The sequence below is a fragment of the Perissodus microlepis genome, chromosome 10, assembly GCF_051167445.1.
Source record: "Perissodus microlepis isolate ML-2025 ecotype Zambia chromosome 10, ASM5116744v1, whole genome shotgun sequence".
In the NCBI taxonomy this organism is placed as follows: domain Eukaryota; kingdom Metazoa; phylum Chordata; class Actinopteri; order Cichliformes; family Cichlidae; genus Perissodus; species Perissodus microlepis.
The window spans coordinates 27,235,855-27,250,713 of NC_140470.1; the positions used below are offsets into that span (position 1 = coordinate 27,235,855).

Below are 14,859 nucleotides of genomic sequence, written 5' to 3' on the forward strand. Positions count from 1 at the left end.
TGTACAAACAGAACCCCGAGCAGCCCTGACCCACTACATAATCATTGTTTTTAAAAAGGCTCCAGTTCGCTTTCCACAATGCTACGCGAAAACGGCGTCAAATGTATACGCTTTGGAGAGCGTTTTCAAAACGCTGCGTTTTCCTTGACCGAAAACGCTGTCTCAGTGTGGACGGAAGGCTAAAACGGAGAGAAAAAGATGCGTTTTCGTTTGAAAACGCATCTGAGTGATGAGTCATGATAGCATTACAGGCTGTTCACTTTTAAGTGTGGTAATTAGAAATATTGCAAAATAAAATACACACAAATATACTGTAAGAAAAGGCTTTTATTTTTTAGTATATGCTGAATTATCAGTTTCAAAGCTACTCTACCAGAGTTTCACTAAAAAATGAAACAAAGGATAAGTTTTAACCCTTTCATGCATGAATTATGACAACCTCTCAGCGAATAGCTTCTCTAAAATCAATAGAAACCCAACATTAAGTTCAGCTGAAGGTCAAACTGCAACAAAAAACTCTTTAATCAACAGTTTACGTTAAAAACGGCTTCTTTTTTTGGAAAAAAATAAAATAAACGAACACAAATCCCAGTACAGTACAGTTCCTTTGTATCGTGCTGCTGCCACCTGCTGCTCTGGGGTGGGAACAACAACACTTTGGATTTGCGTTCGTTATCAGCAACAAATGAGTTTTACTTTTGAGGCTGCAGTTTTTAGTTATGTTTATTTGTTGGATCCCATCAGTTTTTCTTCAAAGAGCCGAAAGACTTTCAGTTACTTATGATAAACTGTTTGTCTTATACAAACAGATAAATACAGAAAACAAAGAAGAAAACAAAGCTTGTATTCTATTTGATTTTCAAGATATTGAACTTTATTTTTTCCATTTCACAGAGTTCTTTTTTCCATGTACTTTTTGTCCAATAATTTTTTTAATAATCAGATTAATGTTTATTTTAAAATTAAGAATTATTTATATTTGCTATATACTGAGCTGAAACATCCTTCTGTGTAGTCATGTAACACATTATTTTAAAATAATATATTTTAAACAGGTGGATGCAGGAATTAAGAGTTAAAACAGAGTCTTGTTCCATTTAAGCTATCTTTATTTCACATTTATTTGTACACAATAAATACAGTTAAACATCCATGGGTGTGTAAATACGACGCCTGGCAGCCTCCGCATAGCCGACGCTGTAAAACGTGGGAGTTTTTACGTCCTTTTTAAAAAAAATGAATTTCAGATTCTGACTTGATGCATAATCAAGACCAGTAAACAGGTTAACAAAAAATTCTGGAATGGAAAAGAAACTTTAGTTATTCTTTTAATACAACAGGGTAAATGCAAACTTCAAAAATAAGTTTGATGTCATTCAGATCTCAAGGAGATCAACGAGAACGCAGCGTCACGGCTGACGGATACCTCTTTTCCTCTGATCAGATTCAGCTACAGTTTAATTGTTTTTGTTTTCTTAAAATCCTAATTCTAAAAACAAAAAAGGGGAAAAAAGCTGTGCCATTACTTGCACAGATATCCATCTCTAAGCTCTCCGTAAACTATCAATACGATCGATAAGTCATATCTCAATCAAAGACACTACAATGGCTATTTACGGCTAAATAACAGGAAGTATTGATACCAATACGGCTGGTAAACAAACATCAAACAGGAAATATTGAACAAAACATCCACAATACTGAAAAGGAATAAGAAGACATCAGAAAGTGTTTCACTATAGATTTTAAACTGGACAGCTAGCAGCTCAGGATGGTTTCCTCCTTAAAAATAAAAGGCATCTTTAAACTGCACATGCTCAGTGTAAACTGTCCTCCTTTTCTGTATTATGCAACATAAAAACAAAAGAGTTAGACTGTGTGTTTGTGTGTTTACGTGCTATGTTTCCCACTTTAAACTTTTCCTAAACATTAGAAGGGGAAAAAAAGATAAGGGATCCAAAACAATCACAGGTAAAAATTGCCACTTTTCCCTTGTTTGTGTAACCGCGAGCGGTCACGTGTGTCGGCGGAGAGGACCAGCCTCTTTTGGAGACTTTTGGTTTGCTCACAAGTGCAGCTCTGTTGCATAGACGTGAATCTGATGGTGGTAACAAAGAGCTACGACGTGAGACACAACGGGGGCGAAATCATAACTATAACATAAAAAATTCTTTCTTCAATCCATAAACGAGGAGAAATTCTGCAGCTAAGGCATCCATAACACGATCAGTTAGAAGTGATGTTTTCCGACGAGCTGAAGGAAGAACTTATCTGTTTTCTTGCAGAGACTTTAATGTGAAACCGGAGCCAGGAGGCAGTTTATCTTAAACATAATCGACTAATGAAGCCAAAAAAGAAGTGAAAACATGCGCAATACCCGTGTGGAGCACGGGCAGCCTAAAGATCGCTCAGGTGAAAACAGAAAATTGATTTATGGTTTGCTGATGATGTGATTAGCGATTATCAGACTATTTTTGCCCATTACTGCTCACAATTTCTTTGTATTTTGACTTCAAACAACATTTTTTTTTGCGATTAAGTGTCAACAGAGATACAGAAAAGTGGTTACACCTAAAAAGCAAGGTCACTGAAGGCAGCGGTGTGGTTGTACAATGGTGCTGTAACCTTGTCCTGTCACCAGGGGGCGACGTCAAAATATCTGCTGTTGTCTTGTTGGCCCTTGGCTTACGGTGCATTCCAGATTGAGTCGGAAGTCGGGAATTCCTGAGCTCCCAGTAGTAATTTTCATCTGGAACTCCCCCTCAACTAGTATTTCCTTCTTGGAAAGTCAGAGCAGCCTCAACAATCCAAGATGGTGACAGAGAACATAAACATAATCTGCTCTGTCACTCACCTGTATTTGTGACTCATGATATAAGCCACACGCTAAGCACTTACCACATTCTATCAATGAACGTGCTGCAGCTAAAATAAATCCCATCTTACTTTGCTTTTCTGACTTTCCTGCTGGAATGCACAAACTCGGGAATGACGTCACTGCCAAAAAGGACCACAGACATCAGAACATTGACACAGCTGCCAGGTTGGAAAAGTGAAGAAACAAAAAAAACCCTGTACTCTATTTACAGGCCACCAGGGGGCGACCCCTGCGTCTGTAAAAGACTTCTGGTCCTATAGAGGTCTCTGGGACCTCTGTGAACAGTTCCCTGATGTGTTCAAGGGTTCAGTTTCTCATTTCAGAACACAGCTGAAATCATCAAGACTCACTGAAGGGGTGTGAAATGTGTCTAAATCTAGGGAACACAGGCCTGATCGACGATATGTTCTGCAGACTCGTGTCTTTGTTCATAAACAGAAAAATGAAGGTAAAACACAAACGCTTCCTTCAGTTTGACCTCTCAAAGGTCAAGGTCAGTCCAGTCTAACATGTTTTACTTTAACATGAAACGCTGCTATGACCGAGTCTCAAACAACAGAAAATCCAGGGTCTGCTCATCAGCTAACGACTCTGTTTTATGCTGTCGGTGCGTTAAATATCATGAAACGCCTCATTCAGTCAGCTGCATGTTCTTTAGAACCAAACTGGCCGCTCGAACTGATGAATGATACCACACTGAGCTCTCTGCAAGGGAACGAATGAGCTCGACTCCCTAAAATATCAGCCAGCGAGTCCAAACACACTGATTTTTACTAACGGATAAAATGATGCTAACTTTTCTATCAACTTCTTTTGCTCGTTATCACCTTATTAACCGTTCGGGGGTGAGAATGAAGCCTTGTACAAACTCTGGGTAAAGTAGTGTTGAGAAACGAGAACACTGAACGGGAAGTTAAAAGAAAAAGGCGCAGCGGTGTTCCTTCTCCGAGTGGGGGGGGGCTTCTTCCGTCTCCAGGCGTCTTCAGGAGTTTTTAAGTTTCCTTGGGTTTCCTTTGGGAGTGTTTTTACGAGTCCCTGCTCGAGGGGGTGCCGCCTTCACACCAGTGTGATCTCAACCTCCTCTCGCCGCTTCACCTGCCCACGAGGATGCTGCTTCGGGGGCGGAGGTGCGGCACGTACCTGTAAAAATCCACCGGCTCAGTTAAAATGAAGATAAAAAAGTCTGCTGTCATTTACGTCACCACAGAAGGTTTTACTCACGGGTCGGATGGTGCCACCGCCGCTCTCCGGGTATTTGGGGGGTTGGGGGGAGCTTTGTGCTGGACCTGAAGAGGGCAGAGGAGGCAGATTATTATTCACACCGGCCTTTTTTCTTACAGATAACCACTCACAGACAAACCAGAGATTCTTACTGTGAAAGGGGCTTTTGTGTGGAGCCGGCGGCGGTCTGTGGTGTCCGTTGTGATAGGAGGGTGGTCGGCCAATGGGAGAGGCTGTGGCGCTGCAGGGACTCGACACTGGAGAGGACACGGTGGGGGTCTGAAGGGGGCTGCTGTGGAGAGGTCCCGGCTGGAAGGGACCACGAGGGGAGCGGTCGCACTGAGAGAGTGTGGACGGGGAAGCCTTCAACACAAACAGTGGACAGGTGTGCAAACTTTAACATTTTATATAAAATAAAAAGAAATAAATTATTTAACAACACAGGACTTAGTGTCACAAATAAGTTGCTACAGTAGATTTGTACTGCGCTGATGTAGAGGCAGCTGATCCAGGGGGGGACACAGTGTGTGTGCGTTCAACCAGAAGAACTTTAATTGTGTAGAACATGAAATTTAAGTCAGCGTGAGCCTACCTGTGCGCTGCCGTCTCTTTGCCCATCTCCATTCTCGCTGGTCACGGTGAGATCCTCCGCAAGAACTGCGGGGAACACACCAACAACGCCGTTAAACTCGCCCTCCCAGAAGCCATCGTCCTCGTGGGTCTCTCTGCTCAGGATGCGGATGATGGCGCCTTCTGGGTACGACAGCTCATCTTCCGTTTGTCCCGCGTAGTCGTACAAAGCCTTTGCGAATGAAACTGCAACACAGACAGTGGCAACGAGGGTATTAAACAAAGCAGGAAATCAAAACTCCGATATTATCTGGTGGAGGCGGATCTCACCACTGGAGTCTCCGTTGACGGAGCCGGTTGGGAGTTCGGTTTCAGGTTCGGTGGAGTTGCTGGAGGAATGGGATCGGGCGTCCAGCGCGGCCAGCGACTGCAGCATGCTCAGCAGGCTGTTGGAGGAGGGCAGCTGCAGGTATTTCTCTGGGACGTAGCCCACCTGTCCGCTACGGTTTCTGGCCTGGAAACACAGACAATGCACACAGCCATCACAGCACTAAAACAGATCTATATAAATGATATTGCTCACATTTTTATGTATGATTATATTCATTAAAATAAATACCCCATTAAAACACTATATCTGTATGAAAAGATAATCACCTAAGTAAATATACATAAAATATTGCACCTGAATTGCACCCATGTCAGCAATGGGACTCGTAAAGGAGTTTAGGATGTGTATTTTATATACGCATATTTACTTTTGTCACCTAAAGTGCAGCTCCCAGGGCAGATTTTGACCACAGCAGAGGTTTCAGACCTGAACTGGCACTGAAAAACAATCCAGGCAGTCAAGTTGAACTGAGAAATCCATAAAGCTGAGAGCGTAACAGATGCAAAACAGTCGGAGGGAAGCAAAGAAGGAAGGAAGGAAGAATTTAGCAACTCTGGAAAGTTATCTCAGCAGCATCATTTCACCAGCCATATTGTGGCAATCATGAGGTGAACAGCAGCATTTGATTTTCTGTAAACTTCTTACCTAACTTTAAAGGCCTGTTACATGTTACATGACCTGTTGCACAGGGCTATCATGTAGAAAGGGAGGTTAAGACCTGCGGGTGTTTTATAAAATAAAAATCCTGGGTCATTCCACACACACATGACCCCACATGACCCCGTTACAATCAGCTGAATATATATGTGTAATAACTTTAGTACATTTTTAGGAATTATAGGCGCAGAAAGTGCATAGTGGTGGGTTGAAATGTAAAACTTTTTCAACTGCGCTTTTGAAGATTCATAATTTTATAAGTACAGGAGATATCTATGTGAAATTAACAGGGCTGGAAAAACACATTAAAGCTCTGGTAAAAAACAAACAAACAAAAAAACTGCAAATAATCAACTTTAACCCACATGCCACAATCTAAAGCCAAAATCTTGTTTCCTTTAATCAACTTTGAGTTGTTTCAAGTAGTTTCAAACAGCAATCCTGCACCAATTTAATCTCTATGATGTGGAGAAACAGAAGCAAACATCGGTGCTGCCGGATGTTTTGTGTGTTTTCTATTAATTCACCGGCGAATACAGCATTTTGAGTAAAACTCTCAAAGCTCTTAACATGTGTGCTACCAAGTGAGTGCAAATGAAACTTCTCCATATTTATACCAGGATCATCTTCTAGCTGGCATCTGTCAGATATCAGTTAGGTAGATTTTGCCTGATGCTGCCGGATGGATTTTGATGGCCTCTAAAATGACTGAAATAGACCAGGTAATCACAGATAAAGAAGACTGCAGATACTATGTCTCTTTTCATAACCTTATGGCTCAAGATGAATAAACAACAAGTGTTTGGACTTCTAAAACGAGGCGAAACTCTTTGATTTAAAGCACAAGACAAAACGAGAGCTTGGAAGCAAAAGTAAATGGAAAACAGTGACAGTCTTTTCCAGATTACTGTGTCTGTATCTTGTCTTATAATCACAGGTCATTTAGCAGTGAGGACAATGAGCTGAGACAATCTTTAAAGCACGCGTTTATCTGTTTACACTTCCTGGAAGTGTGAAGTTCAGAGGAATAAGTGCGTGGTGTGCATTAACAATAAAAATGGAAAATGTCATTATATTGTGCAGATATTCCTCTGTGTTTAGGACAGCGACTAGTTAAGATATGCTTTTTAAAAGGTGTGTGTGTATATAAATATATATATATATATGTATGTGTGTGTGTGTGTGTACTGAAGTGCAAATTAAAAGTAGAGGTTGTGCATTTGTTTAGGAAGATAAACAGTCTGATAAAGTCGGAACAAACACGAGCTGGAAATAGTCCCACGGTGAGGAAATGAGACGACACATCTGTAAATAAAAACTAAAAATGGGAAATAATCTAAGTTCCTGTGCAGGGCGAGGAGTACAGTACAAAGTCAAGAGTTCACTGTTCTGCCTTCAGGCTCATAGTTCAGACTAACAAAGATAAAGACCAATCACGCAGGACTTATTATGTTTCCTGCTTTGACTTCTTACCCAGACTGTTCCATAATGTGTGTGCAGCACTTTTGTGATTAAAATCTATTTAAATTAGTCGTTTATTTCAGTGCCGACAGATTATTGACACTCAAACAATGGAGCTACTTTGTCTGTTACTTACAAATTTTTAGAAAATTAGAAAAAATTGAACATTTTTTCCTGCTTGTGTATCAATTTAGAGGAAAAGTCATCCCCCAGCTTCTCAAGCTTCATAATCCAGTGATCATGAATGTCTAAAAACCAAAAATCTTTTCTGCATCTGGTATTGTTGAGATGTTTAACTCTGGACCAAAATGGTGGATCTGCTCTGCCTAAAGCCGCTTTGAGCATCAAGGTCCTGAGCCCAGTCCAGTCCGGGCTTTTGTGGCCACGTGGCCCGGCCAGCTCAGCTTTCAGGATGCCCGTGAGCTGCTTGTTCCACTCGTCTGATTTTGTATTGATTGTTGTCTAAACAAATGAATCTGTCATCTGTTGAGCTTTGTTCCACTTCTCAACAATCTCCTCTGATCTGTTTTCATTACAGCATTTTATCTGTGGTTTCCAACCTGTGCAGTTCAAACCTGAAGGATCCACATTTTCACTTCACCTTTCTGTAGAAATTGATTTTCCAGTAAACTGATCAACACCTCCTGCCAACTAAATTAGTCAAACACGTACCTTATTTTATGCTACAAAATTTGTATTAAAAGCAACCCAAACACTTTGAGATTTGGATTTTAATAGTTTCAAAAATTATTCTTCAAGTTTTACTTGAACATTTTAGAGAAATCATGTTAAGTTCTAAATTTTTAAGGTTGGGGATTTCATTCCATGCGTAATAAATACGAGTTTATTTTCCCCAATAATCACTAAAAGCAATCGCATGTGATATTTTATGCATTTAATAATGAATAAAAAGAGAAAAACATCAGTATTTACCGTGTCTGAGTCGACAGGCTGGAACATGAAGTCTGGTGCTTGCTGGAACGCCATGTTCTTCTGCACAAACAGCTGCTGGTGAAACTCCTGCAGAACCTGCATGCGTTTCAAGGGAACAGACAAAAATATACATATATACTTATTTAAGGTTTATCACAAGCTTACAAATCAGCCCATGTCTAAACCTGCATAATTAACACTTAGTAAAGCCTTTAGGGTTCAGGCTTGCTCCCTATTTAGTTTTAATTTCTTGCCCACATTTATTTCTATTTAAAATTAACTTTAAAAAAAAAAAAAGACCTCCAGCTGAATGAATTGTGGCCAGTGATCCGTGTAGCTTAGGGCCACATTTATAATTTTTTATTTTCCATTACTCTGTCAGTTTATTTCTGTTGTATTAAGTTATTTGATTTGCTTATGAAATGAACCCAAATCAGCTTTTTATTATTTTACACAAGTCAAATAAAAGAAAACGGCAATAACAATTAAGAGAATGACCATAAAGCCGTTTCTGGTTACTACCAGCTGATCTGAATGCTGATGACCACTCTGGTGTTTGTGGTCACAGCCTGACATTAAAAACGTATCACAGGCTCGAGTTCACCGCCTGCCTATTTTCACACAGACTATTTTTAACAAACGCTCACCCTCCAGCTGCTGAAAGCTTAAAGAGACAGTTAACAAATGACATAAGATATCACTGTAAGTAACACAGGTGAAGGTACAAAGAGTTTTAATTCTAATTTCAGGTTTTTTCTAAAGCCAGCTAAAGCAGCCGGGGACTGGACCACCACCTGGACCACAAAGCTCTCTGCCCACCCGAGGGAGGACGAAGTACCTGTGTGGATATTTTAAGCTGAACTCATGGGGCACAGCTATCAGCTGTTCTGGAAAAACAAGAAACCTCCCCAGTACTGGTCCCAGGCTAGTAACTTTGGTCTTTTGAATTGTACTTAAGTTTGGCCCCTCATCAAGAACCAGTTGCCTTGGGGAGACCATACCAGGGGACAGCATAGCTTCTCCTCCTCAACTGTGATCATTCACAGAAAGGAAAGGAGCCAGTGCAGGTGGTTTGACTGGCATCTGAAATAGGAGGCCTCCAGGATGTCTCCTAGACGAGCTGGTAAGGGCAGACCAAACACACACTGGACACATTGGGACACATTATGCATCTCGGCCGGCTCGCCGTGGTATCCCAGTATTCGCTGCCTGTCTGTTGTCAGACGCATTTGTGTGACCATAAATACCACTTAAGTGGGAAAAGGAACTTCTGGACATCTCTGCTTGGACTGCTGACTCAAGTGTCAAAAAATGATTTGATAGAGGAACTTGTATTGGAAAAAAGAGGAGCAGGGTATTGATCCCTGTTGATTTACCCGTCAGTCTACAGTCATACCTTTACCTATGGCTAAAATCTGACACAAATGAGCATCTTCTGAAGGATGTCTGAGCTCTGCCTTAGAAACATGATGAAGAGCTGAGTTATTTGGAAAGCTACTCGTTTACACCGAAAGGCACCAGAGTGGCGGCTCACTGTTCTCCAGGAAGAGCAGGAGTAGGTGGCTGGGGAGGGGGACGTCTGGGCATCATGACCGGACTCAGATAAGCAGCAGAAAATAGATGGAAGGAAATCAGGTTTAGTAATATCAGTTTTATATTCTTTCATCTTGTACACCGTATCAATGCCTCACATTTTAATCAGGCTTCCTGTAGAAAGAAGATGCTGCTGCGTCTCTGCTCACATGGAGAGGCAGAGGTTGAGGTTGTGTGTGAGAAATATATTACTATGAATTACTAGGCTAACAATTACACCAAACTGCCAGGCTTGACACCATCTGAAAAGTAAAATGAGCATAAAATGAGCAGCTTACCCAAGCCAAGCCAAGCCAAGTTAAATAGTATCCCACAAGTAGCTCATTTTACTTTTGCTCCCCCAACTTATTTAATCAACCAGCCACAGTGTGGAGCTGACATTCCAATCAAGCTTAATTAAACAATTAAGCTCTCTCTTTCACAGATATAAATAACTGCTGCTAGCTATGATGTTTAAGGAGTGAATAGTGAACTTCTTTTAATGGTGTGTTTAATGAATTTTATTTAATAACTTGTGACCTTTGAGTCCCTTCCTTGCAAGAATTATGGCCAATGACGGAAATGTATGTATTACATTTAAGATTGGAAAACAATGTCAATGCCACAAACGTGAGTTGTCATATACATCTGTGAGTTAATCTGCACAACCGTGTGCACATGTGCTCTGTGCATGTACACACACAAAGAATTGACCTTCGTTCCTTAAATTTGTAGCATTGCCTCGGTGCTGACTGATGGTGCTCAGTGGCTTTTGCTTCTTGCTTTTAAATCAGATGTCACTCTCAACATAAACACAAGCTACAGCAGCCAAGCAGTCTTAGCTGAGGAAACAAAGATACATTTCCTCATTTAATGTAAAATATTGTGGTGATGTTATGTTATATTAGGCAGGCAGCTGGCCAAATAACACTGTGACAATCAAAAGTATATCTATTTTGAACGCCTCAGCTGGAAAAAATTCAAAATGGTTTATAAAGTTGGCCACAGGTCTGTATGTAAATGGGAGTTAAAACATTGCTTCATATTTGGATATGTATGATGTTAGTGTTTCTAAAATACTAAAAAATGTGTTTATTAACAAAGTAAACTAAAAATAGACATTATTAAATTTGATACTTTTAACTACTGAATTGAACATAATATGAAATAATGTGTTTCCACTGTGGGAATGATGGCTCCAATGACAAATAACTTTCAGATTAGTAAAGCTATATTTTTAATTTTTCTAGTTTTCCATTTCTATTTAGATGATTTACATTTCTATTTCTATTTAAAATGAACAGGATCATAACAAAATAACACCACTGCAAGTGTAACAAAAATATGTTGAAATCAAATGGTATGTTATTTGAAATCAATATGAAACAATGACACATGCATTTTATACAATTTTTTTTATTGATTAAATTTTTCCCAATGGTCCAAATTAGTCTGTGATTGGCCTTATTGTCCAACAAATCATATTTATATACAAATATATGTGACTCTCAAATATGATTTAAATGGATCATTCCTCACTTGATGACAAATTATCCATTTAAATATTTGCAGAGTCCTAAACTTGATGCCAGTGAACTTATCAGCGGTTGGTTTTAAAAAAAAGCCCAAAAAATCCCCTATGAGCAAGCACTTGGCGACGGTGGGGAGGAAAAACTCCCTTTTAACAGGGAGAAACCTCCGACAGAACCAGGCTCAGGAAGGGGTGGCCATCTGTCGCTGCCGAGTGGGCTTATAATGTTCACTGTGCATCCTCCTTATGACAGGAACTTCCTACAGACCAGGTTTGAATGATGCCTGAGTGGACATACAAAACTCACAAGTTCCTGGCTCTCACGGCTCCTCTGCAGAGGGTTAGTCGAAGAAGGAGGGGCATCGCGAGGGGCGTCGGGGGACGGGGGACTGTGCCTCACTGCCCTCCCCTTCTCAAAGAAACCCGCCTTCAACCGAGTCGAGAGAGCCGGGAACTTGTGAGGTGTGCAGTCCTGGTGAGCCTCCACCTTTTATAGGTGGGTGCAGCCTCGACTGTACAGAGACAGACCAGACCAGCTGCACCACACAGACACTTCAAACCTCATCTGAGGACAAAAAACATATACATACATATATATATATAACTTACTATTAAAAAAATAATAAAGTTAGGGTTCCTTTACAATGTCAGAAGGAGGGAGGCACTAAGGCACCGCCTTCCGCCCCTCGACGCCCTCGCGGTGCCCCCTCCTTCTGACAGGAACTTCCTACAGACCAGGTATGAATGATGCCTGAGTGGACATACAAAACTCACAAGTTCCTGGCTCTAACGGCTCCTATGCAAAGAGTTAGTCGAAGAAGGAGGGGCATCGCGAGGGGCGTCGGGGGACGGGGGACTGTGCCTCACTGCCCTCCCCTTCTCCAAGAAACCCGTCTTCAACCGAGTCGAGAGAGCCGGCAACTTGTGAGGTGTGCATGTCCTGGTGAGCCTCCACCTTTTATAGGTGGGTGCAGCCTCGACTGTACAGAGACAGACCAGACCAGCTGCACCACACAGACACTTCAAACCTCATTTGAGGACAAAAAACATATACATACATATATATATATATCTTACTATTAAAAAAACAATAAAGTTAGGGTTCCTTTACAATGTCAGAAGGAGGGAGGCACTAAGGCACCGCCTTCCGCCCCTCGACGCCCTCGCGGTGCCCCCTCCTTCTGACAGGAACTTCCTACAGACCAGGTTTGAATGATGCCTGAGTGGACATACAAAACTCACAAGTTCCTGGCTCTCACGGCTCCTATGCAGAGGGTTAGTCGAAGAAGGAGGGGCATCGCGAGGGGCGACGGGGGACGGGGGACTGTGCCTCACTGCCCTCCCCTTCTCCAAGAAACCCGCCTTCAACCGAGTCGAGAGAGCCGGGAACTTGTGAGGTGTGCATGTCCTGGTGAGCCTCCACCTTTTATAGGTGGGTGCAGCCTCGACTGTACAGAGACAGACCAGACCAGCTGCACCACACAGACACTTCAAACCTCATCTGAGGACAAAAAACATATACATACATATATATATATATCTTACTATTAAAAAAACAATAAAGTTAGGGTTCCTTTACAATGTCAGAAGGAGGGAGGCACTAAGGCACCGCCTTCCGCCCCTCGACGCCCTCGCGGTGCCCCCTCCTTCTGACAGGAACTTCCTACAGACCAGGTTTGAATGATGCCTGAGTGGACATACAAAACTCACAAGTTCCTGGCTCTCACGGCTCCTATGCAGAGGGTTAGTCGAAGAAGGAGGGGCATCGCGAGGGGCGTCGGGGGACGGTGGACTGTGCCTCACTGCCCTCGCCTTCTCCAAGAAACCCGTCTTCAACAGAGTCGAGAGAGCCGGCAACTTGTGAGGTGGGCATGTCCTGGTGAGCCTCCACCTTTTATAGGTGGGTGCAGCCTCGACTGTACAGAGACAGACCAGACCAGCTGCACCACACAGACACTTCAAACCTCATCTGAGGACAAAAAACATATACATACATACATACATACACACACACTTATATATATATATACATATATATATCTTACTATTAAAAAAATAATAAAGTTAGGGTTCCTTTACAATGTCAGAAGGAGGGAGGCACTAAGGCACCGCCTTCCGCCCCTCGACGCCCTCGCGGTGCCCCCTCCTTCTGACAGGAACTTCCTACAGACCAGGTTTGAATGATGCCTGAGTGGACATACAAAACTCACAAGTTCCTGGCTCTCACGGCTCCTATGCAGAGGGTTAGTCGAAGAAGGAGGGGCATCGCGAGGGGCGTCGGGGGACGGGGGACTGTGCCTAACTGCTCTCCCCTTCTCCAAGAAACCCGCCTTCAACCGAGTCGTGAGAACCGGGAACTTGTGAGGTGTGCATGTCCTGGTGAGCCTCCACCTTTTATAGGTGGGTGCAGCCTCGACTGTACAGAGACAGACCAGACCAGCTGCACCACACAGACACTTCAAACCTCATCTGAGGACAAAAAACATATACATACATATATATATATATCTTACTATTAAAAAAACAATAAAGTTAGGGTTCCTTTACAATGTCAGAAGGAGGGAGGCACTAAGGCACCGCCTTCCGCCCCTCGACGCCCTCGCGGTGCCCCCTCCTTCTGACAGGAACTTCCTACAGACCAGGTTTGAATGATGCCTGAGTGGACATACAAAACTCACAAGTTCCTGGCTCTCACGGCTCCTCTGCAGAGGGTTAGTCGAAGAAGGAGGGGCATCGCGAGGGGCGTCGGGGGACGGGGGACTGTGCCTCACTGCCCTCCCCTTCTCCAAGAAACCCGTCTTCAACCGAGTCGAGAGAGCCGGGAACTTGTGAGGTGTGCAGTCCTGGTGAGCCTCCACCTTTTATAAGTGGGTGCAGCCTCGACTGTACAGAGACAGACCAGACCAGCTGCACCACACAGACACTTCAAACCTCATCTGAGGACAAAAAACATATACATACATATATATATATATCTTACTATCAAAAAAATAATAAAGTTAGGGTTCCTTTACAATGTCAGAAGGAGGGAGGCACTAAGGCACCGCCTTCCGCCCCTCGACGCCCTCGCGGTGCCCCCTCCTTCTGACAGGAACTTCCTACAGACCAGGTTTGAATGATGCCTGAGTGGACATACAAAACTCACAAGTTCCTGGCTCTCACGGCTTCTATGCAGAGGGTTAGTCGAAGAAGGAGGGGCATCGCGAGGGGCGTCGGGGGACGGGGGACTGTGCCTCACTGCCCTCCCCTTCTCCAAGAAACCCGTCTTCAACCGAGTCGAGAGAGCCGGGGACTTGTGAGGTGTGCATGTCCTGGTGAGCCTCCACCTTTTATAAGTGGGTGCAGCCTCGACTGTACAGAGACAGACCAGACCAGCTGCACCACACAGACACTTCAAACCTCATCTGAGGACAAAAAACAGATACATACATACATACATACACACATATATATATATATATATATCTTACTATTAAAAAAATAATAAAGTTAGGGTTCCTTTACAATGTCAGAAGGAGGGAGGCACTAAGGCACCGCCTTCCGCCCCTCGACGCCCTCGCGGTGCCCCCTCCTTCTGACAGGAACTTCCTACAGACCAGGTTTGAATGATGCCTGAGTGGACATACAAAACTCACAAGTTCCTGG

At 42.8% G+C, this 14,859-nt stretch overlaps 1 protein-coding gene across 1 annotated transcript; it reads right to left on the reverse strand.

Annotated features, from left to right (window-relative positions):
* Positions 1-1,086: 1,086 nt before the first annotated feature.
* On the reverse strand, positions 1,087-12,377 carry LOC146379587 (F-BAR and double SH3 domains protein 2-like). Its single transcript, XM_084940879.1, has 7 exons — positions 9,646-12,377; positions 8,112-8,207; positions 5,000-5,183; positions 4,692-4,915; positions 4,252-4,462; positions 4,100-4,164; positions 1,087-4,018 (listed from the first exon to the last, which is right to left on the reverse strand). Exons 1-7 carry the CDS (start codon positions 9,775-9,777, stop codon positions 3,935-3,937), a joined length of 996 nt encoding a protein of 331 aa, XP_084797005.1. The 5' UTR covers positions 9,778-12,377; the 3' UTR covers positions 1,087-3,934.
* Between the last annotated feature and the right edge of the window lie 2,482 nt (positions 12,378-14,859).